General features: G+C 39.2%; 1 protein-coding gene across 7 annotated transcripts in view; it reads right to left on the bottom strand.

The window, feature by feature from the left end:
* SEMA4D (semaphorin 4D) overlaps positions 1-25,893 on the bottom strand; it is a 93,728-nt gene that overhangs the window by 26,982 nt on the left and 40,853 nt on the right. For 3 of the 7 annotated variants that reach the window (XM_090131363.1, XM_090131362.1, XM_090131361.1), the window contains exons 2-5: positions 16,248-16,311; positions 7,154-7,303; positions 5,107-5,252; positions 4,158-4,220 (exon numbers count right to left, since the gene is read on the bottom strand). In XM_090131363.1, the coding sequence (XP_089987489.1) occupies positions 4,158-4,220; positions 5,107-5,252; positions 7,154-7,247 (303 nt within the window). In that variant the 5' untranslated portion in view covers positions 7,248-7,303; positions 16,248-16,311. Of the gene's footprint in view, positions 1-4,157; positions 4,221-5,106; positions 5,253-7,153; positions 7,547-16,247; positions 16,312-25,893 lie in introns of all 7 variants that reach the window. The other 4 variants (XM_031605466.2, XM_090131358.1, XM_090131359.1 and 1 more) reach the window with 3 other exon arrangements.

The following is a 25,893-nucleotide window of genomic DNA, read 5'->3' as shown; positions in this document are numbered from 1 at the left end:
AGCACTGGAACACTGGCTGGGCACAGTGTAGCACTGAGAAATAATATACACTGTGCTTTATTTGTAAAGAAATTGTGTCAGCTTTTGAATATTACAATTTGAAAAGACATTATATCACAGAATCATCAAGGTTAAAAAAGACCTTCAAGATCATCCAGTCCAACCATCCACCTATCACCAATAGTGATAGTACCCACTAAACCATGTCCCTCAACACAAAATCCAAACATTCCTTGAACACATCCAGGGTCAGTGACTCCACCACCTCCATGGGCAGCCCATTCCAGTGCCTGACCACTCTTTAGAAGTAGTATTTCCTAACATCCAGCCTAAGTCTCCCATGGTGCAGCTTGAAGCCATTCCCTCTAGTTCTATCACCAGTTACATGAGAGAAGAGGCCAACATCCAGCTCTCTATCTACAACCTCCTTTCAGGTAGTTATAGAGAGCAGTAAGGTCTCCCCTGAGCCTCCTCTTCTCCAGACTGAACAATTCCAGCTCCTTCAGCCACTCCTCATAAGGCCTGTGCTCCAGACCCCTCACCAGCTTTGCTGCCCTTCTTTGAACCCGCTCCAGGGCCTCAATGTCTTTCTTGCAGTGAAGGGCCCAAAACTGGACACAGTACTCGAGGTGCGGCCTCACCAGAGCTGAGTACAGGGAGACAATCACTTCCCTGCTCCTGCTGGCAACACCATTTCTGATGCAAGCCAGGATGCCATTGGCCTTCTTGGCCACCCGGGCACACTGCTGGCTCATGTTCAGCCGAGCATCAATCAATACCTCCTGGTCCATTTCCTCTATGCAGTCTTCCAGCCACCCTGCCCCAAGCCTGTAGCATTGCCTGGGGTTGTTGTGGCCAAAGTGCAGGACCTGGCATTTGACCTTGCTGAAACTCATCCCACTGACTTCAGCCCAGCCATCCAGCCTGTCCAGATCCCTCTGTAGGGTTTTGCTACCCCCAGGCAGATCAACAGACACTTCAAGCCAACTTGGTGTCATCCGCAAACTTACTGAGGGTGCATTCAGTGCTCTCATCCAGGTCATCAATAAAGATATTGAAGAGAATAGGAACATGCAGAATGCAGAAACAGTGCCAAATTCGATGCATATCAAAGAAGGCATTACCAAGACAAAATAGTGGAACCGAAAGAAAGTCTGTCACCTGAACCGAGTATTTTTTTAGAAAGTTCAAACTCAAACCAAAAGCTATGTAGGCGGTAGCAGATCTGACTGCAAAAAAAAAATCAAAACCATTTCCTGATGGTGACTTTGTTAAGCAATAAATGGAAAGCATGGCAGATATAATGTGTCCTTATAAGAAAGTGGATTTTAGAAAAATCTGTTTGCCTCACCAGACTGTAGCCAGGTGAACTGAAGAAACAGGAAAATACAGTGGAAGAAATTTAGAGTAAAGCTGCTATTTCAAACTTTATGCTTTGGCAACAGATATAAGTACTGATGCTACAGATATGGCTCACCTTGCCATTTTCATTAGAACTATCAATAATATTAATGTCACTGAAAAAATGGCTTCTTTGGTGATATTAAAAGACACAGCTAAGTCTCTTGACTTGTTTGAAGCAGTAAAAAAAAAAAAAAATTAAAGCAATTTACTTAAATGAACATATCTGGTGTAGTTACTGATGGCATTCCAGCAATAGTTGGTGAAAAAAGAGGGACTTATAAAATTAATGGAAGATGATGCAATTGCCACTGAAAACTCACATTTGATGAAACATCACTGCATTGCACATCAAGAAAATTTATGTGAGAAAACTTTAAAAATTGATAATATCTTGCAAATCATCAAAGCTGTGAATTTCGTGACATCCATGGGACTGAATCATCACTGATTCCAGGAGATCCTTGAAAGTATGGACGCTGATTATGGAGACATTATTTACTTTTCTGAAGGAATGTGGCTAAGTCGGGGTAAGATGCTAAAAATGCTTCGTGATTTGCAAAATAAAATCAAGTCCCTTATGGAATCAAAATTAAATTTGTGCCATAATCCTAAGATGAAAAATGGCTCACAGATATAGCATTTCTGGTTTGTTCTGATTTGCTCGCTCATTTAACTGAGTTAAACATGTGCTTTCAAATCGACTTACCTGTACTATGTTTCAGACAGTAAAAGTGTTTGAAATGAAACTTAAATTATGGCAAGCTCTAGTTATGGCAAATAATTTCATGCATTTTGATACACTGGTTAAACAGTTCTGTGATCAGTGAAAAATATGCAGCCATGCTTTTTTAACTGTATCATATACTTCATATGCGGCCCATGACAATTCCTGTTTGCTCTCTGAGACCCAGACAAGCCAAAAGGTTAGATATCCGTGCCGTAAGGATTCAGAACAACGAAGACAAACACTGTAAACATGCACTCAGTGGAGGCAAAAACAGTGTCATCAACATCCCTTAATCCTCTCTGCTACACAGCCAGATACCAACACTGTACCGCAGTTCCATAAACTATTTAAACAAGTATAACCACTGTCCTTACTCTTCATTCTTATGAGACAAACCAGGTATTTCTCTGACTGTGTAGTAGATCAGGTATGGAAGAAAACTGGAGACAAAAAGAACAAAACCAGTTTTCTGCCAGATTAGTTCCTTGAGCAGGTGTGTAAGTGGGTTTTTTTTTGCTAGCACTGCATAGCTTAGCGATGACAGGTGGGGGAGAAGACTGCCCATTTTAGTATAAGAAACAGCAGTGATTGTTCAATATTTTTAACACTTGAAACACCTGCACTTTGCAAAACATTATAGCTATAGCATAATCATAGCTAGTAATAAATCCTGAGTACAATGGAGAAAAAGCATTGCTGGCAATAAGTCTAATAGCAAGTAAAACTTGCTAATCTAGAGGCAGAAAAAAAATAGGAAGAACAGTCTGGAGTTCTGAGAGAGTTAAGAGCAAAGTGCCTACTTACAGATTCTAACATCCTTTCCAATCACCATCAATAATCTCTGAAAAGGACTGGTGCATATCTAGACATGTCTGCAAAAGCATGTGCAGGTGCATGAAAGATGAGTCACATCACATATACACAGTCATGACTGTGTATAATTATTACTAGCAACCTCAGTCAAACCTGGAGAATAAAGTAATCAGAATGCATCAAGAAGAGCCAAAGGGGAAGAAGAACCGGTCCTCAAGAGCCCATCAGACCTCATATTAGGCAGGTAAATTGCCTTGATGGCTCTCAGTTCAAGCAAATGCAGAGCTGGGTAAAGGGGAGGTAACCCACTTCACTTCAGATGAGTTCCTGGATGCACCTGGGGTTTTATAATCAGTGTGCAACAAAGAAATTGGAGATGTGAGATGTCAAAACTCTCTATTTGGATAGTAGTACTAATTTTTGCACGTGCTGCCTTCTGAACCCTACACTTTAAAAACTACAGTGAAAATTTGACCATCAATCTTGCCAAGTAAACCCCCAGTCTGACATATTATAAAGCCAGTGGCACAACACAACACAAGGGGAAAGGTACAACCATCTAAGGTCAATCACCATAAATAAACTACCTCTACAGAAAGGCAGTATGAGCAAGCCAGTCTGTGCCAGCAGTCCTGAAGGGGTCTGTGGCTGCCAGAAATGCTGAGGGGGCCCAGAGACTGAGCTGCCTTCGCTGCCAAGCACATAAGAGATTGGGCTGCTCAGGCAATGGGGAGCTGTTTGAGCAGTCAGACCAGCAAGGAGCACACCTGTTCAGCATCACAAAGATGTCTGCAGTTGGTGAAAAATGCACTGCTGGAAAAACACTGGCCCAGAAAATAAACCCTACATCCTAGAGCAAAGCAGATAAAATTATCAGTCATTCTGGAAAACCAAATGCTGGTGAAGAATTACTTATTAATAAAACATAATAGCTGGTATCTATTAGCTCAGTGAAAGCAATATTAGTTTATTAATATAATGGAAAAAATAATACTAGGCACGTGAGAATGTGCTCAGATTCAAACAAGATTCAACAGCAAGAAATAATGAACTAAGGATTACAAGAAAATGAACTGCAGTTTCCAAAGCTCGAGTTTATTAAATAATTTAGGTGATTTGAAGATTTTAATTTCAAATACTTAGAACCTTTCTTCTTTATCATCATTTCTCCTTAAAGGAAATGTCTTTCTCCAGATTCAATAGAAAAATATACCTGTTCTGATTTGCCCTTGACTGCACATTTGGTCCTTTTATCTTCAGTGACCTTCCAGTGCAACTAAACGAAAAACAAGCAAAAAAAAGTTGTATTCAGAACACTTTAAGGCAAATGCAGTATTTTCAGACCTTGCATAATGCACAAAACAAGCAATTTTAATGTTAGGGGCTGCAGTATTTATAAATCTTTTTGTAAGTAGCTTTCAAAGGTTTAAAGCCATTCTTTTCAGTAGAGGTGACACTTTCAAATGAATGGGTCATCAAAGAGTGAAGAACCACTGCTAGCATCTTTTGGGTTCACTATGATCTTTCTCCTCCAATTAATGAAATTCTCTATTAACATATTCATTAGAGAAATGCAAATGTAATTGCTTTAATTATTTCTTATTTAATTTGCACTAGAAAAAAAACTTAACAAAACTTATTGGACCAAGTTATGCTTTATGTTAAAGAATAACTTTGACAGTTACATCCACTCAAAGCAGTAATGGAAAACCAAGTTTTATATACATGTGAAATTTCCTATCACCATCCCTAAACATTTTGTTCAAATTAAAAATCAAAGATTATCTTTCAAAACATCCTGGATGGGATTGCATGCCAAGTCTCTAAGCACCAGTCTGTGTTATAGATGAGTAAGTATGGAGCTTGAGAAGAACTTGGGGTAACATGATCACATTAGCAGATTTCTACATAGGTCAATCCACTCAGAGAAGAGTCAGTACATCCAAAGTACTTCTGCAGGTAAGCTAATTCCAAATGAGCTGGATCATATCTCTTTGTACCATCACATAAATGTGCAGACACAACTCAAAACATTGAACAGAAGCAGAAACTTAAGAGGCAAGACCCTCATCACAAGCATGGTACTATTGATAACAGGAAATGAAGTGAAACTTGGAAGTATGATTTTTCTATGGACGATAATGTATTAAATACATACTCACCTCATGCTGTTTTTCAGCAATATTCACTGCATTTAATGCAAAAATGACTTCTCTGGCTCCTACGTATAGAACATCTCTGTCCTCACTTAACAGCAAGGTTGAATAGTTTGACACTCCAGGTTCATGAAAATGTATTAGTTGGACCTCTGTTGAAATGCAAGGAAAATAGCAGGACATGGAGAAACATGATCACTTAGGGTCAAGTTTATAGGCCATTATTCTAAACTGTCTAACAGCCTTTGAGTAACTTTGAAAGCAATAAAGCTTACTTTGAAGAACACAGTAACAGCTGATATATAACCTTGGAAGCTTGGTTCAGCACAAACAGCAGCTCCCATTACTGACATTAAAATCAATGGTCCCTACTTTCTAGTTCAATTTCAAATGCTTATGAATCTCCTCCTGCAATGATCCCTGTAACTCATGTCTTACTTCATTTTCTCCAGTCATTAATTCTTTCTTTTTCTAACCTCCATTTTAATACCTCTACTGTCAGTTCTTTTCTCACCTTCTCCCTTCCACATACTTACCTATTTTTTAATTAAAATAAATTAAATAATTCACCACGTGAATTTACCCTCCCCACACAAATCTAACTAACAATCCTGCACCAAGAAAGAAGACACAGCAGAAGGAAGATACAGTCTGAAAAGAAACTATGTACACAGTGTAAACAAGCTGATTTTCAAATGGAGCCTGGAAGTAATTGCACACAATAGAAACGAATGAGGGAGAATCAAAAAAAAAAGCAAGAAGACAAAAGAAAGAGGGAGACATGAGGGAAAGAGGCATGCAAACTGGAACAGAATGGCTTGGAGAAAGATGACAGAATTATTAATAAACAAGAAAAATTTATTCTGCATGTGCAAGTGTTATGGGAAAATTACTGAAATTTGGATGACAGACTTTGTAAAAAAGACTATTAAAAGGCTAATTTAGTTTCATTTTTAAGAGACAGACAGAAAACATACTACTACTCCCAGTTCTAACACAAAAATTGCACCTTTTCATCTGTAGAACTTGGGAAACACTTATTTTAAATTAGATTCACAAGCATGCATTTTAAAATCTTTCACTTTCCAAATGGATGAGTTGGCTCAGACAATTCTAGATGTTCATTTCTCCAATGAACTAAAGTTTCACTTCTATTCAAAGCTTCTCGTACTTAAATGCAATAATATCAATAAACAGGAAAAACAGGAAAAGTATATCCTACAGCCATCTCATAAATCAGCTATCTACGTTCTTAACCTCCATTTATCTTTTCCTGTGGTGTGACTCTTCAGAATATACATTTTTATTTAAGGCTGCTTCTTCATGATACCCATATATTTGTTTGGCTACAGCATTCCAAGGTTGCTAATGTTAACCAATAGTAAAAGCACAAGTCAAAAGATCTTTTAAATGCCAAAATATCCATGATACTTGAAAGTGCAGGAAAAAAAAAAAAAAGAGAAAAAGTTCAACAACAGCAAGTAACTACTTTATAGCCTGTGCTCTAGAGCTCTCTTCAGATCCAGGCTGAACAATTAAACCAAAAGCCTACAGGAATATCTGATACTTCATCTCTTCATCTGCCACCTCCTGCTAACTGTATCAGGAGGTTACAACTATTTGCCACAGCTTCCTAGTACAGCAAAAGAAGGTTCTGTGAAAAAGGCTACAGAGGTTCAACTCATCACAGAACGCTGCCAGAAGAGGACCAAAGGTTTCTTTAATTATGTTCAGAACTAAAGTCAAAATAACTTTATTAAAACAAAATTGCTGTTCAGTTTTCCTCAAGATTCAGCTGCAAGATCGTCCAGCTGAGAAATTTCAATCTGAAAATCCTCTTTTAAAAAGTGACATTTTCATAACTGTTTTAAGGATATGCAATCAGTCAACTCAGTGCCCAAGTGACTTTTGAATTTTCTAGTCCAAAGCACTACAAACAGGCTGAGCAAAACTACAAACTGACCAAACTTCTGTAAGCAGGCTGGAAGAATATACACACAAAATCCTGATGTTGTAATGCCCCACATCACACTAATGAAGTTTCTCTTCTTACCTCTGTGTTCCCAAGTGATTCTTGGTACAGGACCAAATGCCACTGCCAATTCCAGCAAAACAGCCCAAACTGAATAAAAAGCAAGCAGAGTCATCTTCAGTTTCCTTGCTCCTTGAGAAACCCTGGATAACTGCAGCAGGTAACGTTTCTCTAGCAAAAGAAATGCAAATTCCAGGTAGTATCAGAAACCAGGTATTTCAGACTTCGAGAGCAGTGCAAAAGGATTGTTCCAGCCTGTCTTGTAAGTATTTACTTTCAGCAGATCACTTCTTCAAGGGGACACACAGTTTCCAGGATGCTGAATACAGACTACCCACACTCTCCACAGGCTGCAGAGCTGCTGAGAAGCGCTACTGAACGCATTCTTCAGTTTCATTGAAGAAAAAAATGATGCTGTGGAGAGAGGAGGGGAGCAAGAAGTAGAACAGAAAACAAACTGACGATTGCCAAAAATATCATATTGCATGCACTGATCTTGCAGTACTTCTACAACAGCCTACAATGCTTAATTTGGATTAAGAGTGCATCTATTGATGAAAATAGAACATCCCACACATTACACGGCAAAAAGGTAGCCAACATAAGCAGTCGCTTCAATCTAGAATCTGTGGTATGAATATTTTGAGCTGTCACTTATGTTTGATACTCAAAATTTGACTTCAATGTACATATCTTACTTTAAATAGTGAGTCAAAGAAAAATCACCTTTTATGATAAATACACAATAAAGATGAAAGAAACCAGTAGAACTAATTTCAGAAAGCAAACAACCTAAAAAATGCATCTTAATGCTAAATGCTATTTATATAAACCTGCCCCATTTCCCATTCTTGGGATCTTACGAGCAGAAATGACATTTTTAGCAGTATCTTTTTATGCTCTCAGGGTGAATGGGGGTAGAAAGAAATTTAGCTAACAAAAAGCTAATGTACTGCATACAAAAATAAAGGAAGAAAATGCTTAAATATTCAAAGCGTTCAGTAGTCACAGGGAAGTCAGTCTGTCTCCAAGCAGCTGTTCTCAGGCCCAGAAGAGCTCTGTCCTCAGTGATCACCAGAATCATTCCATTTCCAAAGACATATTTCTATTAGCCTTCACTTCTCCACTTTCTCATGATCACTCCTTGGTAAAGGGTCTTGCAAGTTATTTACCTTCAGTAGACTGGTGAGAGGGGAATGCATTTATCACCCACTAAATTACTGTGTTTAGGTAACTGTTTGGAGTTCTCCATGGGGCTGTACACTTCGGGGGTGGGAGGGTACAAAATGCAAGCTGCCCTTTGCAGCAGGGTACTGAGCATTTCAAAACCCTAAGTGCCGTTTAACAGGGCAGCACCCGAAGATGCCAGACATAAAAGCTAAAAAAGGCTGCAGTGAGAGTATCTCTAGGAAGAAAGGGTGGTCTCTAGTGCCAACTTCCCTCCACAAGATAAACGTCCCAGGTTTAAACAAGCAAAGGCTAAGAACCTCTGGAAACTGCAGAAAGGATTCACTGTGAACCTAGAAATAACGTGATGGAGTAGAAGACATCAGAAGCTTTTACATCTGTTTTACTGAATGATTATAGATAAGGTTAAAAAATGACTTTGTTCTTCCTACAAATCTTTGCTCAAGCAAAGCATTTTATTTTATTATTATCATTATTTAATTCTCAGTTCGGGTCAGATCTAATTATTGTAATGGAAAATAATGTAAAAACAATCGTTTTTCAAGTCACTGTAATTTCAGTTAGTCTTACTAGGCTTGTTTGTCTTGTACCTTTCCTGTTTACACACAGTCAAACAACTTTGTGCTTTGCTATCCAACACATTAAGAGCACCCATGCATCGGAATTACAGAAATACCACCCACATTGTGATGCAGACAGTCTTACAGGTAAGTATTTAGAGAAGAAACAGCAGTTAAACGATTACTTTCAAGGCAGTAATCTTATTTTAATGGAAAGGTCAGGGGAAAGAAAGCAGTTAGAAGAAAACAATTCCATGCCATTATTTCTACACTATACTTTCTTTTCAAGCCGCAATGAAAAGTCTCAAAGCAATAATCATTTCCCTTAAACATTTTTTTTCCTTCTAAACAGTTGGAACAAAACAGTTCAGCACCAATCCCAACAGTAAATGTCAGGTAATGTTTCCAGAGCAGCCTTCTGAATTCCTGTATATTTTTGGGGCTTAGGAAATCTTCATTATGAACAGTCTCGAGTCTTCCCAAAGCCATGGTTATACTTCTAGCCTAGGTCACCTACCTACAGAAAAGCAAAATGGCAATAAAACACATAGTATTACCTTCTGAAGAAGACAAAAGACCTGGCTGACTTAGTGCTTACTCTGCTGTAAGCCAGGGAATTCCTCAAAGCAGAAATATGTCCTTTCATGTATAAGTTTCCAAGACAGAGCCCTTTTCATATTATTAAGTTTGACTGAGAGGAAATTATTTGTTGACCTTAGGTAAAGTTTTGCATATTAAAAAAGGGCTGTGACAGATCACAGTGAACGCTCATTGCTGAATCATGCAAGATGTTCTTACTCTTGTTAGTTTAAGTAATGACTAAAATGCACTCAGGACCCTGTCCTTGCTGCTTTCAATTTAATTACTCCTCCTCTTCCCCTCCTTCCCTGTTCTGAAAATTATCTGGAATAACTCCTTAATTCACATCCACTAGGAAGTCACACAGAATCTACTATGAAACTGTTTTTATGTAATGTAAGGGGTAGAAGGAGCAAAAAAAACCCATACAATGGCCTGATTTCCAAATTAGCACACCTCCATCACTGTCTCTCATTAGAGTTGAGTGCTTTGTATTTTTTTGAAAGCTTGCCTCATGATGTTTTAGGCTATGTAACAAAATATGAGCTGCAATTGCTTGAAAACAAGAACATTTATACATACAAAATTTATAATGCAAAAATAAACTTGAAAAGCTTAGTTAAATAATAAAACTGTAATTAAAGTGACCACAAGTCTACTTTTCAGTACAATTGCTGAAAATTTTCTGAGATAAATATAAATGACTTAATTTCATTTAAACATTTTGCTCGTTTTTAAATCAACTTCTGATTAAATGTAGTAAAATAATCTGTACACCACGTGCATGAGTTTTCCATGTTTGTACTGGTGACTGAAAACAAAGCAACTGCAGTAAAAGAAACAATTAACAGAGCCCTTCTCAGTTTGGCAGAGCACAACTGCAACAGAGAGCAGTGAACCTTCCTGTTGACACACACAATTAGTGCAAAGGCAGAGAAAAGGGAAGAGATGAGCTCCTGCTCTCTCAAAGGGCAGAAAATTGCAACTGTTAGAAAAATTTCAGGGTAAGGACCTGCTAGCAGGGAACAAACAATGTGAAATACTAACATAAATCAGGAAAGCAGAGAGTTGCTATTTTGACTGTTTCTGAGTCAGAAAACCATCTGCCTCACATCAGTGGGCATCAAATGAATACTTGACAGATTTATTGGAAATAAAATGCTGTGATCCACCTTCTGGAAAAAAAAAAAAAAAAAACAACACAAAAAACCCACAAAAAATACATCACGGAACAGGCTCTGCAATGGGAGAATTTGAGAAACCATTATCAGGGAAGAAGACTTATCTTTTCCATCCTCCACAGAGAACACAAAAGCAAAGTACACCAAACAGAGTTGTATGTGGAAAATATTGTCATCTGTTACAGATGCTAATTTCAGTAGCTCTTATCACTATTGCATCAGTTGATTAACAAAGTAATAAAATGCAATAGCAAACAACAAGAAGTCAGTGCATTCTCCCTAGCCAACACTGCAAAGCCGCACTCAAGTGTGCAACCAGTACCTGGGATACCTGCACAATCCACATGAATTTTGGAATTTCCAAGACAGGAAATGCCCAATTTAATTATCCTGATTTTGAATTTTTTCTTTTTTCTTTTTTTTTTTTCTTTTAATAAGTACTTAGTTACATTATGCAATGCCTAAATTCTGCTCAGTATTACTGAAAGTGCTAGATGGATCTTTTATTTTCTTGACAAAGCCACAGACTATAAGGCAATGGGCAGAGGCACTAACAACACCAGCAAGACAGTTGGGAGTTTGTGATAGTTAGCAACACCACACCTACCCTGCCTGCAAAATGGGCACAGGCCCCCTGGTCTCATCCTGGCAGTCTACTCACAGGTGTGCCCACACACCAAGTGCCCACAGCATTTTACCCTAACTTCGTACAGCCCTGCACTCTCATTCGGGCCATCTTTTCTCGCCATGCCATATTCTGTGCTTGTGCTCCCATCATCACCTCCCAAGCAGGGTTCTCAGACCCTAATAAAGGATGAAAACAGCAATGTTGTAACTTCCATCCACTGATATTAGCATAGGTGATGCAAGCCTTAGTGAGACTGCAAGACAAATGTCCACCTACCTCTGGCAAGGAGGAAGACCTTCTCACATCTACAGTTCTCTACCTCTCATCAAATTACTTCAACATCTCTTGCTGCCCAGGCAAGGTAAAGGAGGAGTGGGCTTCCCATTAAGCAGCAGCTGACAACCAGGCATCCCTCACCCAACCAGAGCAAAACACACACAACTGTCCTGGACAATTTATCCCACTATTTTTAAGATAGATAAATACAGAAATTTAATTATGCATTAGTAAAAGTTGTACATCACTATGAGAAGGGATATATGAAATTCAATACAGGAAGACAAGCAAATTTACAAGCAATCTGCTTCTTCTGGGAAAAATCAGGGGTTAAACAAATCATCTGTCATGATGGCATAAATTCTAAGTTCTCCCAAAATAATCTTCTTCAAAGGCTTTAGAAAGCCTTACCAGAATACAGATCTTCTTCAATATTTACTGATGCCCACTAGATAACAGTTTTTCAGGCTCCATACAAGAAAAAAAACAAACCACAGAACTATCACTGTGAGAATTCACTTAAACCTGATTTTTTTTCCAATTTGCTTAGTTATTAATTCCAAAAATAGAATAAAAAGTGAGCACTCTTGCATATTAAGCAATCAAAGAGACAGAAACATACAATTTACCTTTGACAACTGACTTCTATTTACATAGTTCATTTATTTTAGACTGGTAAGGACAGGCTAGAAATATCCCTTGCTTTAGTTCTCATCCTTTCATAACCTCAAGCACAGTGCCATTTTTAAATTGCGTAACAGAAAACATCATTTGTACACTCTTTTCTTTTTTTCTTTATTATACTATATCTATAAACACGCTTTTTGCTGAGGTGACTTAAAATCCCAAACAATCCAGAATCCCTTTATGAGTAATATAAATGCAGAGAAACTGAATTATTTGCTTTTCAAACTCTATTTTTAAAAATACCTTATAGATACTAGGTTCTAACACTTAAGATAAAGCTTTTTGAGATAATTTGAAGCAGTCTTTACCTGCACCACAAAGCTTGTTGGAAGATACATGCTAGTGTTAATAGAGGAAAAAAAAATCCAAGGAAATTGAAATTTCCAGTTTTATATCCTGACTAAAATGTTTAGACTTTCTGAAAGTTTAGTCACAGGGTTACAGATCTCCTGGGATTTGTAGTGGGACAACTCCCATGACTAAAGTGATGCCATGAAGGGATAAAAGCTCTCTAGGAAGGACAGGTTGGTAAAGGAAGGCGCTTTCTATGTGACAGCACAGCTGGAGAGCATGAAGCTCTGCCTGTGGATGAATGAGGAACTGATTGTGAGCTTACGGGTGAGGACAGGTAAAGGTCACACAGTGTCTGACCAGAAAGAACAAGTGGATGAGGCCTTCTACAGACAGATGGGAACAACCCCACTATTGGTGTAGGCACCGGTCCTCAAGGAGGACTTCAACCGCCTAGTATTTACTGATCGGACAACACAGCAAGATACAATCAATTCAAGAAGTTTCACCACCAATAAGAGGCTTGTTGGGGATGTCAGGATCAAAGGCAGCCTTGGCTGCAATGATTTTCACATAATGGAGTTCAGGATCCTGAGAGGAGGGAGGAGACAAGCTGTTGATGTATAGGCTGGATGGGCAGACTGTAAGGTTGATCAAAAACTAATAAAATGGCTCGGCCCAGAGTTGTGATCAATGGTGTGCTTCAGGGATCAATACCAGATTCAGCCCTGTTTAACATCCTCATTTATGATCTATGGAAGAGAGTGCACCATCAGCAAGCCTCCACATAACATAACTAGGAGGAGTTGCTGACATGCCAGACAGGCTAGAGACACTGGCTGTCAGGAAGCTCAGGTAGTTCAACAAGGAAAAGTGCAGCATTATGCACACATGGAAGAACAGCCCCAGGCACCATGATATGCTGGGGGCCAGCCACCTATAAAGCAGCTCTACAGATGTGAATCTGTGACTCTTGATGGGCACCAAACTGAACATGAGTCAGCAACGAGCCTTTGCTGCTAGGTAGGCCAACGATATCTTGGACTGCATTAGGCAAAGTATTGCCAGAAAGACATAGACTCATAGAATCCTTAGACTTGGAAGAGACCTCTGAAGGCCATCTTGTCAACTCCCCTGCAATGAACAGGGAGATCCACAGCCAGATCAGATAGCTCAGGCCTTATCCAGCTTCCTTGAAAGTCTCCAGGGATGGGGCATCAACCACATATCAATGGGTTTGTTCCATGTTTCAGGTTTGTTCCAGTGCCTCACCACTCTCACTGTAAAAGATTTTTTCCTCATACCTAACCCTAATCTATCACCACTGACCTGCTAAAGAGTCTGTCCCCTTCTTTTCTATAGCTCCTTTAGATATTGAAAGGCCGCTATCAGGTCACCTCGGAATCTTCTCTTCTGCAGGCTGTACAGCCCAACCCTCTCAGCCTGCCATCAAAGGAGATGTGTTCTAGTCTGTGGATCATTTTTGTGACCCTTCTCTGGATGTACTCCAACAGGTCCACCTTTCTTCTGTACTGAGGACTCCACAGTACTCCACGTGAGGCCTCACCAGCGTGGAGCAGAGGGGCAGGATCATCTTCCTTGACCTGCTGGCCATAATTCTTTTGATGCAGTCCACAATACATTGGGCTTTCCTGAGCGGAATGTGGGAGGGCGAGGAGGGAAAGACCTCCTGGACTTTCCTTTTCTGGTTGAAAGCCTTTCTTGTTCTTTTTGGCATCTTTACCAAGTTCAGTACAAACTGGGCCTTGACTTTTTTGACTGCATCCCTACACAGCCTAGCAGCTTCCTTATACTCTTCCCACAGAACCTGCCCATTTCAACTGCCCGTGCATTTCCTTCTTGTTCTTCAGTTTGACTAGCGTGTCCTGGTTCAGCCATACCGGTTTTTTCCCTTCCCTTTCTGACTTGCTACACGCCTAAGGATGGAGAGCTCTTATGCCCTGAGGAAAGCCGCCTTAAGCATTTGCCAGCTCTGCTTCACACCTTAGTTTCCCACGCTGTTTAGCTGACTAACTCTCTGAAGAACTAGAAGTTAGCTTTCCTAAAGTTCAACTTCCTAATTTTACTCTTCACCTACCTCATATCCCTCCAGAGCATGGACTCAACCATAGCTTAGTCAAGAAAAGTGATCTTTCCCCTCTCCTGCGTAGTGCCAGGGCAAGAAGCAATGGGCACAAACTGAAACACAAGAGGTTCCCTCTGAATATCAGAAAACACATTTTTACTGTGCAGTGGCACAGGTTGCCCAGAGGCTGTAGTTTCCTTGGAGATCTTCAAAAGCTACCTGGACATGGTCCTGGAAAACTACTTCTGGTGGTCCTGCTTGAGCAGGGACATTAGACAAAGTTGGACCCAGAAGTCTCTTCCAATTCAATAATTCCATGAAGTCAAGCAGAATATTTTCCTTATTCTGCATGATAAATACACAATTAAGATGTATTCAGGAAACTAATTATTGAGTTTAAAGCAGGGAATATTTACAATCTTTAGTGGAATACCTGAGTCCTTTTTTTTTTAAATGTACATTCCTGATCGTTTCTTAACTACTACGCCAAGCAAAACTAAACAGGGAAAAATGAAAACCCAGAAAGGCAAAAGACGACAAAAGGCAAGGATTACTAGAAGACAAACTAAAATGTCAGGGGAAAAAAAAAGAAACCAAAGACTACAACAGACAAATAAGAGGTAATAAGTCTTATTATCCAGATAACTCTAACTATACTGTCATTAGACCTCGACTCCAAAGAAACATTAAAGAGTAAATGGGTTTCCTTCTTCTTACTTTACCTTCTTTTAAGAAAAAGAAAACTAACTCTGGCCTTGGACAAGTCAAACTCTGAGACAGCAGAGGCTGAGGGCATTGCTAGAGGCTATGTAAAAGAAAACTAAACAGAAATCATCAGCGTACAAGATCATGGATGATCAACGAGACCTTCTACAGCTACAATGCCAGCAACTTTTGCTAACCTGGTTGGTGAGATATCCGAAATCCAGAATTCAAAATGTGCCCAAGGAAAACACATGTATAAAACACTTTTCTGCTTCAGAGAGTTCTGCTAGACATTGAACCTACGTTGTGACAGTGTCAGTGCTACAGCAGGAACTGTTCAACCGACTAAGAAATAAGGCTGCTGAAACTTCAAGTTCATCTTCCCATACTATTTAAACATATTCTCACACAATCAGATGTTGGTCAGCTTCCTCATAATTTCTTCTTAGACTTACGGGTCTGAGTCAATCAATCAAAATTATTTAAAGATGTTAATGGCAACCAATGGTACTCTCAAAGACACCTGAATATCTATATCAGCTGTTCTTGTTGTTTTTTTTAATAAAAACTATACAGGATGTCCAGCAGTGCTTTCAAAGATACAGTTGTCTCTGAAAGCAAGGCCACTATCCCTCTGACACATAATCTGCAATCCTGAACAGGACCTTTCAGTAACTAACACACAGGTTAGGATACATTTTGTTCATAAGTGAAAAATGTCCCTTTTCTAATGAACTTCTTGAAAAATATTTCAATCTCAAATGGAACAGAATAATAAATCAAACTTATTATAAAATAATTCATGTTTGCTATACAAAAGAAGACAAGACACTAGTCTTCCTGCTTATGAGTACGTCGTGAGTTTAAGATATGTAACAGCCGCTAAGAATCACACTGCAATAGCAGGGAGGAGATAACCCGCATTTTACCATACCTGGCACTTCTTGGAAACTCCTGTTCAACCCTGGAACTGTGAAGTCATCATAAATCCTTCTCTTCTGCAAGAAGTAATATACAGAATTTGACATTAATACCACATAAACCCAAAGTGCCATTTTTGCTATGAGAATTATAATAAAACCTCCCCCAGAATTTTGCTTTCATTTCCCAGATTCTCTGTAAGAGACTGTTTCTGACAGAAACCAGAAATGATATAACTGTATCCAATGAGCCAAGATACTGATACTGCACTTAAGACAAACAAAACAAAACCAAAAAACCAAAAACAAACAAAAACCAACAACCAAACCAAAACTACTAAACTGTCTTGATAAAAAGCACATGCACCTGCCCTTTTCCAACATAGTTTGTTCCCAAGTATCTCTCAAGTCTACCTGGACAAAATTGTTCAGCATTTGTTTGTGGTAGCAATAACTGATTCTGGTAAGCACCTGGGACCAGTCTCTTACACTGTGACTGAATGCATAAATAATGTACCAAAAATTCAGACTCCAGCAGTTAGAAAAACAATTAGCTTTATCAAATCCACACACAACAATTTCAACACTCTCTCTAAACTTAACACAAGCTCAGAGCAAGACTATCTGGATTCTTTTAATAAAAACTAGTGCATTCACACTTGTAGGGTTAGTGTCCTTAATACTATTCACCACAGTTCCCACTTGGATTTTGAACACTAAAAGGGTTCTTGTCCATTTAAATGGAAAAGGAGCACAATTGGAAACAATTGCTGCTGTACATCTGAAAGCTCAATTCTGGATATTTCAAGGCAGACAATACAAAAGGCTCAAAAAGAAATAGAGCAGACACAAAATTACAAGAAACTGAGATAAATATTACTGGTCTAAAAGGAATGGTAGAGCTTATACAGTGTATCCTCAAAACTAGAGTGTGTGCCCTGTCCTTCAACAGAGCACCAACACGTACTTGAGAGTACATTTTGTGATGACCTGTATTTAGCAAATACATCAAACCACCTACTTTTGCTAGAGAAAAATGTCTTCTTTCAGCAATTCAAAATCTTTTTCGTTACAGATAGGGAAATCTCTGATTCTTTCACTACAATATTTTTTGGACAATACTTCCCATGGAAATCTGTTCCCTACCTATGCTGTTACCCAGTAGACATCTTTCTAATGCGCTAGAAGCAAATAAGCAACTTTTCTTTGTTGTTGTAAATGCAACTGCCTACCTTTCATTCTGCTTGAGAAAAAAGAACAGCAACAGTGAATCGTTCTGGAAGCTCTTCATAAACTAGCTTACATTTAATCATCTCTCTGGCTGTATAGAAGTGAAGCTGAAATTTGTAAAAATGGCCACTTGCCACAGAGATTATTGTTAACTTTGATTTTCAGATCTCAGAGTGCTTCCTAGAATCTTATTGCTTCGAGTGCAAACAAACATACCTGTTTCAGCTGTAGCTACCTTAAAGGGGATAGAAAATTCTCTTTTGCTCTCCTTAGAGATAACATCTAATATTATGCGGCTTTTGCAAACACTAATTATAATGTAGGACTCACATTTAAGTAAATAGTTATAAGTAGACGTTGAATTGCTCCAACAAACCTTTGCAGCAAATCAGATGATCAGTAGACTTCAGCAGCTCTTAAAATGGCTTATCAACAAGCAAGCAGCTCCAGGTTTCTGAGCTGAGATCAGCAACTATGGAGGAGCTGAAAGCCATACAGAGGATATGGAAAGACCCCAGGCCAGGAAGCTCCTAGATCTCCATGGATGTGGGAGAGGTGGTAAGAAGCTGCAAAGACGTGAAGGCTGCCATGTCTCAGCTCCAGAACTCAGCCCCTCATGAATACTTTATTCCTCCTCAGGGCTTTCCCTCTTAAGAAGGGAGATAGAAGGAAATGCTTACAACTAGTTATCTGGTGGGGGTCTGGGTTTTTTTTATTGTTGTTGTTTTTTAAATACAGAAGCACACAGATTCAGGGCCTAGAGTGAGGGCAGCTAAATGCGGATGTCTGCAGTACAGGTAGATTTGATCCTTCAGGTATCTGCTGGCTGCCTGTTTGGACACCTGTTGTCACGCAACAAAATAAGTAACTAGTCACAGACTGTCAAAAACCATGTCATAATTACACATTTTAATTCAACCAGTACTTGAATATAAAATTAACATTCATGTAAATAATTTAAGTTTTCAGGCACTCTGCTGAGCGGTATGGTAGACACTGGAAGGAAGAGAAGCCATCCTGAGGGACCTGGACAGGCTGGAGAAGTGGGCCCATTAAAACCTAATGAGGTTCAGTAAGGTCAAGTGCAAGCTGCACTTGCGTCAGGGCAATCCCAGGTATTCATACAAACTGGGGGAAGATCTCCTTGAGCCCTGCGGAGAAGGACTTGGGAGTCCTGATAGACAAGAAGCTGGTCATGAGCCAGCAGTGTGCACTTGCAGCCCAGAAGGCCAATTGTGTTCTGGGCTGCATTAAAAAAAATGGCCAGCAGGAAGAGGGAGGTGATTGTCACTTCTACTCAGCTCTTGTGAGGCCCATCTGCTGTACTGCATCCAGGCCTGGGGCCCCAATACAGGAAGAACATGGAGCTTTTGAAGCAAGCCCAGAGGAGGGCCAATAAGATGATCAGGGAGCTGGAGTACCTCTCCTATGAGTAAAGGTTGAGGGAACTGGGCTTGTTTAGCTTGGAGAAGACTCTGAGAAGACCTCATTGCATTGCAGCCTTCCAGTACTTGAAGGGAGCAGATGAACAGGAGGGGGAACATCTGTTTACATGGGCTGATAGTGATAGGACAAGGGGGAATGGTTTTAAACTGAGACGTGGGAGGTTTAGGTTAGATATTAGGAGGAAGTTTTTCACTCAGAGGGTGGTGACACACTGGAACAGGTTGCCCAGAGAGGCATTCAAGGCCAGGCTGGATGTGGCTCTGGGCAGCCTGGTCTGCTGGTTGGTGACCCTGCACATAGCAGGGGGATTGAAACTCGAGATCATTGTGGTCCTTTTCAACCCAGGCCATTCTATGATTCTATGATTTGACCCAGATCTCTCATATGATACATTAGAATAGGTACTGAAAGAGCTCCCCAGCAACCTTAAATGTTGTCACGTTTTAAGAGTGAAAATCATATTTCAGTGTAAATTTGAGGAAAAGACTTGATTCTTCTAGTAACCGTTACTTAAGGTTGGGAGAAAAGTACACGGACAACAAAAAAAGTTACACCATGAAATTTTTTTCAAATTCATATTTTGACAACTGTAACTAAATCCTCCAAGATTAAAGAAAACACTTACTGGATTATAAATGAAAGACAGCCTGGAATATATTAAGTAGAATAACATGACAGTCACTTTAAGCAAAATTAACATAAAAGAGCTTCAATTTTTTTTATATACCTATGCATATATACATACACATATATACACACACTCACACATAACATGTTTATTTCTTTGAGGATCTGTCAAATCTGTCAAACTCCACAACACACTAACCTGTCGCAACATACTTCTGACTGTCACAGAAACTTGCACACAGAAAAATAACTTGTACTATTTCCTTCTGTGTACCAGCTACCATCCAAATCAGAAGCATTTATTTAATCCTTTATTTGGGCTTACTCTTTAATATTGTATGTAGGTACAAGACAAGCTAACTGAGAAAAAGAAGAAAGGAAGCAGAAGAAAACTAGCTCATGAGCAAATTCGAAGCACTCAGAAAACTCACAGGGAGACCATGGAGGCAAATATTAACTCTAGGAATGTTTGCAATATTACAGCATCATTTACCCATCTTACCAAAATTGTTTCCAGATCAAGACCTTGATGACTGTGAGTTAGCATTTGTTTTTCATATCTCATGTCAGCCACAACCTGCTTGTACTCTACGAGTCCTAGAAAACTATTTTTAATGGTTATAAAGAAGCCACAGACAAGTAGCTACAAATAATTACATCCACACACACTGTTCACACACAGCATGCTAAAAATGTTCTTGTGGCTACTTTATGTGACTTTAGAGTTTTAAAATAAAATAATTACATGAAAGGATAAATCAGATAACAAAATTTAAAAACTGTACCTATTGTTTCAGTAATTGGGTATTTGACACATCAAAACTCCTCTTATGTCTCAGTCATTTAATTTAGCTGAAGCTAGACTGCGACAATCATCTTTCACTTCTCCTCACCATCCTAACTTCTTGAATCTCACAAGCACCATCAACTTTCCCAGAGTAATAATCTTATGCAAACATTAACTCAGAACTACTTCCGTAAAATTTTCATCAAAAGCATACTGGTGGGTCTTAATCAGATGCCAGGGCACCAGAATTACCACTCAGAAAGTCACACAGCACTAGAGAAAGGAAAAGAGGAAGCACAACTGCATGTAGATAATACCAGATTATGAGCATTTAGACTGAACTGTAGGCCTTCACTTTATGGTGATGTAAAATTTATGTGTACTCACAACAAGGTAGATTTGCTTAGCAAAGCAGCATTAGAATATCTTAAATGGTCTATGTATTCTTTGCAGAGGAAAGATCACTGGAAGCATATCAATCATGCTTGCAAAAAGATTAGTTTAAAAAATAAAATGAAAAACAAAATAACAAGAAGAAGTTACAACCTCTGCTTCATGGATGCCTTAATGGAAGTGCTTCCCAGTATTAATTAGAGAAGTGCAAGTCACTAGTTTCCATCCACTATAACAAAAAAGCTAAAATCAATGCTTTAATTTAACACATAATTTTAATAGCTTAGATCATATATTCTGTCTCCTTTTAAATTAACCACTCTAACCACTCTCTAGCTCTAACCACTGGTTATAAGGTACAGTCTAAATGTATTCAAGAGCGTTACCTGAATACTGAGACCACAAAACACACAAGTGCTACTTTCACAACATTTTTCACTGAGCAGTTTTCAACACTTCACATTTTTTCTCTCCATTCTCTTGAGAAATGCGTGGATTCTTCAAAAAAAGTGAAGGCAATAAGAAGATGAGTCTTAAAGGCATAAAGAACAAAAGCTTTTAAAACGATTCAGCAAGTTTTGTGAATTACTTGAGATAGCTGCCAGACCCTGAATTTTTCTGGTTTTCAGAGGCAAACACCAAAGCCATCTTGTCAGCAGAGTGCAAGTTTTCAAGCATTCAAGTGTCACCAGTCCATCTGCCCATTCACCATACCCAGCTGATAATGAACAGTACGAACCCAGTACACACTGCCAAGCACACACTGCTCACGCAAAGCAGCAGCGACAAGGCAAAATGCAAAAGACAACTCTTAAACCACAGATCTTCCAAATTACTATTTTCTGTTTTTTGGTTTTGTTGTTGTTTTCACTGAAATAAACTGGCAGCAGATGGAGGAGGAGGAGGAGAAAGAAAAAGTTTCAAATCAGTGCACAAGATAAAAACATCTCTTTAAGCTCTTATAGCAAAACATTGTTCAGCTTCCTCAAGAGAAGCCTTGGTAAGTTACCTGTAGGTCCTTAATAAAGGTGTCAATGCTTAAAAAACAGCAACATTCATTCCAGGGAGCCAGAAGCCACTTCCTAGGTTGTGCAAGCTAAAGTGTGGCTTCCCCAAGGGCACTGAGCAAGACTGCTGAAGCAGGGAATTTGATCCAAGTTATTCTCAAAACAAAAGAGAAATAACAAAAACAAAGCTTAATTTTTGTTGGCTGTATGAAATTCAGAAATTTAACCTTGCAGTATGGTTCAGCTATTAAAAAACCGATTAAAATCCACAGGTGGAATTTACCCACTTTTTGTAAAAACAAACTAAAACCATTCATGTTCAAACAAAACCCTAAGAGATATCAAAAAAGGATTTCCTCAAGCTTTACAAGTTATGTAAGAACATCTCCAACTTAGGAAAAATAGATAAAATCTGTTGTGCTTCTGAACATCCATATCTTACTGATCATGCAGTACTACTCCCTTATCACACACACCTTTAGAAGTATCTTCTCTCATGTCCAACTGCATAACCGTTTACATAACAAGACTGGTTAGAATGATACCTGTGTAAAAAACTTGCTCTCTTAATAGCAAAACAACCACAATGAACTGCAGGAGACTGAGACATTCACAAACCTTTCTGAATTGTATTACCAGTTTCATCTGAGACAAAGAGCTGTGACACCCAGCTGGCAAACCTACAGTAACTAGCAGTAACCACCAGAGCTCTCACTCGCAAATGCAGAAGGAAGGCAGTGTCCCTCCCATGCCTCACTTGCCATTCCACTCAGCTGTCCTGCTGCCCACTACACACACTAGCTTTACGTCTGACATGACTCATGCTGGCTGAACTGGAAAAACTGTGCCATTTTTCCTTCATCAGCAAAGTCCTCTTTTGAAGTGCTAAACATTTTCTTGACTGAAAGAAATATGCTCTTTATTTGCACAGAGCTGCTGGAAATGTCACCAAGTGCTGTCATATTCCTTCTCAGGCACCCAGATGAAGCCAGTGCTGAAGAATTTGTTGAGCAGCTATTCAGCTAGCAGTGGCTAGTAGTGAGCAGCTATGAAATGGGAAAAAGCAGCCCTGACTTTGTGAAAGCTAGCATAGATGCAACGACTTCTCCTACTGCATTTACTCCAGGAGGTTACAGAGCATCAATCACATCTGCTCCTACACTGGCATAATCCTTGTGTTCGCACTACAGACGCCAAGGTAATTCTGAGCATTATCTATAAATTAATAGATATAATAGTGATAGATATAAAAATAGTGATAGATATAAAAATATCTATCATTCTATACCACTATTATGTCTTCCTGCACATTCAAAAACATGAATGCAGGTCTTTTATTATAAATGCCTCAGATCTTACATCAAATTATGTGTGAGTATGTCAGCAACAGGATTAATAGAGGCTGTGCTTGCAGAACATTCTCATGAGCATTACTGGGATTTTAACTCCTGCCAAGCCTAAAATTAAGCTTTTTCTTATGCTAAGTGAAATACAGCATAGAGAGTCATTATTATGCTCGAAGATTAACATGTATGAATCTTGTTTTCATCATCATTAGGGACATTATGAAAAGACACGGTGTGACAGTCACACACTATGCAGGTTCTGCCTCCAAGTTTGTTGAAACAACAATTACTGCATATTTCCAGGCAACAAAGCTTGATGTTTCAAATATTACAGAAAAGCAGAACTATAAAGTTACATGAAAGCACTAATTGGAAAAAAAGACAAAATTTATGTGCTTCCTTATAGGGTTAGGGCTCAATAGTAAAACATAAACAAGGGCTCAGCAAAGCTGACCTCAAAATGCAACAGCAGCTATCCACAGACCGGCATCCCAAACCTCTCAGCTCTCACAATTCAAATGTGAAATTAGGTTACATTCACCATATGCAAAAAATAATAACGGAGAGACTTATCAGAAAACCTGATAGCAATGAACATTTTTAATTGTGAGATGGATTCTGCAGAGGTGGCCAAGCTGTGAACTGTGCCTCTATATCCCTTCATAACATCAAGTTCTGTATCTGCAGTAATTTAACACCGATGTTAGCACTGCCACACAACTCACTCACTTCCCCTCCTCAGCAGAAGGAGGAGAAAACACAGTATTAACAAAAAACTTGTGGGTTGAGATAAGGACAGGGAAATAGCACACCAATCATGCCACAGGCAAAAGAGACATGGCATAAGGGAATTAAATATAATTTACTGCCTATTGAAAACAGACGAGCAGTGAGAACTAAAAGCAACCTAAAAGCACTTTCCCCCTCATCCACCTCCTTTTATCTCCTCCATCTCAGCATGGTAGGGAAATGGAGAATAGATGCTGTGGTGGGGTCCATAACACTTTGCCTCTGCTGCTCTTTCATGGTTACTCTCTGCCATTGCTATGCCATGGGTTCCTCCGTGGCTGCAGAGAGATCTACTTCACACAGTGGCCGTAAACTGCAGGGGAACAACCCGCTCCTTCATGGGCCTCTCCTGGGCTGCATGGAGTTCTGTGTCTGGAGCTCATCCTGCCCTTCTCCTGCTCTGACCTGGGTGCCTGTAGGGCCATTTCTTTCCCATTTCTCATCCCTCTTCCCCAGTTGCGGTTGTGCAGCAGTCTTCCTTTCTTACATCTGCTCTCCCAGTGCCCCTCATGGCTCAGCTCTGGCAGAGGTGAGCCCCTTTGGAGCAGTTGGAGTTGGCTCTGCCCTGACATGGGGCACTGGTGGTTTTGCTCAAAGAGGCCCCCCAGCTACACAAGCCTTGCCATATTAACCCACTACAGTATCACACCATCAAAAGATATAGAAATAATGAGAAGATACTGAAGATAGCTAGGTCCACTTCCTGGCTGCATCTCAGGACAGCCAATGAACTCAAGAATGTACTGCCATCATCTTTGTTTCAACTGCCATTCTGCATCTCAGCATATCCTTCCCTTCTGAATTGCACCTCATAGAACAAAAAACAAACCTTATTTCTCCTATATCCTGCAAAATAAATGTCTGTTTCTGTAAAAATTGTTATTTTATATTAATTCAAATCAACTAAATGTAAGTTCAAAATTCTCTGTGGATATATTCATTTTCTGCACTCCAAGTGTTATGTAGGTGATCTCCTGAAGTAGTTCAATCAGATTTTTTTGTTTGTTTTAAAGTAAGGGTAGATTCACATAGCAAACAAATTAATGACTCTTACTAAGCATTAATTTCCTCCTGGTTCTCCTTGCACACTTCCCCCCAGTTTTCATTAACTGGGATGACTAGATTTAAAAGTACCTTAAAAGTGCATATCATCAGTTCAAAACACTGTCTAATATTAAACTGTGAACTCAGCTAATGTTATGAGCTAATTTCATTTATTTACAGGGACCTTTTATTTATTTATAGGGGAACTTTTCACAGACACTCTTCTTTCCAGCAAAACACTTATTTAGACTCAAAAGAAATTTTTTTCAGAAATTCAAAAACACTAAGTTTCCAAGAGAACGTACAAGTTTACACTTAGAATAGTCAACTACCAATCAGCCTGCTTTTCTTAAGTAGCTTTTGCAGGGGTAAATAGACTACAAGCTGAATATCATCAGCACTGCAGCTTAAAAATATTTTACTAGCTGCTTTGCTACTGCTATTCTACTGCTGTAATTTGCTACTGCTATTCTGCAGTAGCAAATTACATTTTTCATTATTATTGTTGCTATGAAAGCAGCCCCCTGTTGGGAGTGCTTGCCATTGGTCTCACTTATTAAGATAGATTTTAAATAGCAAGCCTCTTTAAGGCTGCAGACATATTTCTGATATGTAGAAACACTTAGCATCTTTAACATAAGATTCACTTTCAGTTTCCCCGCAATGACCTGACAAGTCCACTGGCAAGGTCAGTAGACACTGCGTGTCTCAACACAAAACACAATCAGCTCCTTACTGACCCCAAAATTACTGAGCTTTTATGTTCAAACAACTTCTCTATCCTTCATATTTGAGACAGTAATCAAGCACTTTGTTGTTAGCTCCTTTGAACAAGGAAACTTAAAAATATCTGAATGAGTAAAGTTTTTTAAATTCTAACCTGCTTTGAAAGATTGGTAGTACATCCAGTGTTTAAGTGACAGCCAACAGTAACGCAGTCTTACAACAACTGACTTGTCCCTCAAGACACTGTCACACTATGGGTCATCTT

This window comes from Phasianus colchicus, chromosome Z (genome assembly GCF_987193195.1).
Source record: "Phasianus colchicus chromosome Z, bPhaCol1.hap1.1, whole genome shotgun sequence".
NCBI classification, from domain to species: Eukaryota; Metazoa; Chordata; class Aves; order Galliformes; family Phasianidae; genus Phasianus; species Phasianus colchicus.
This window is presented reverse-complemented; position numbering and strand designations above follow the sequence as displayed.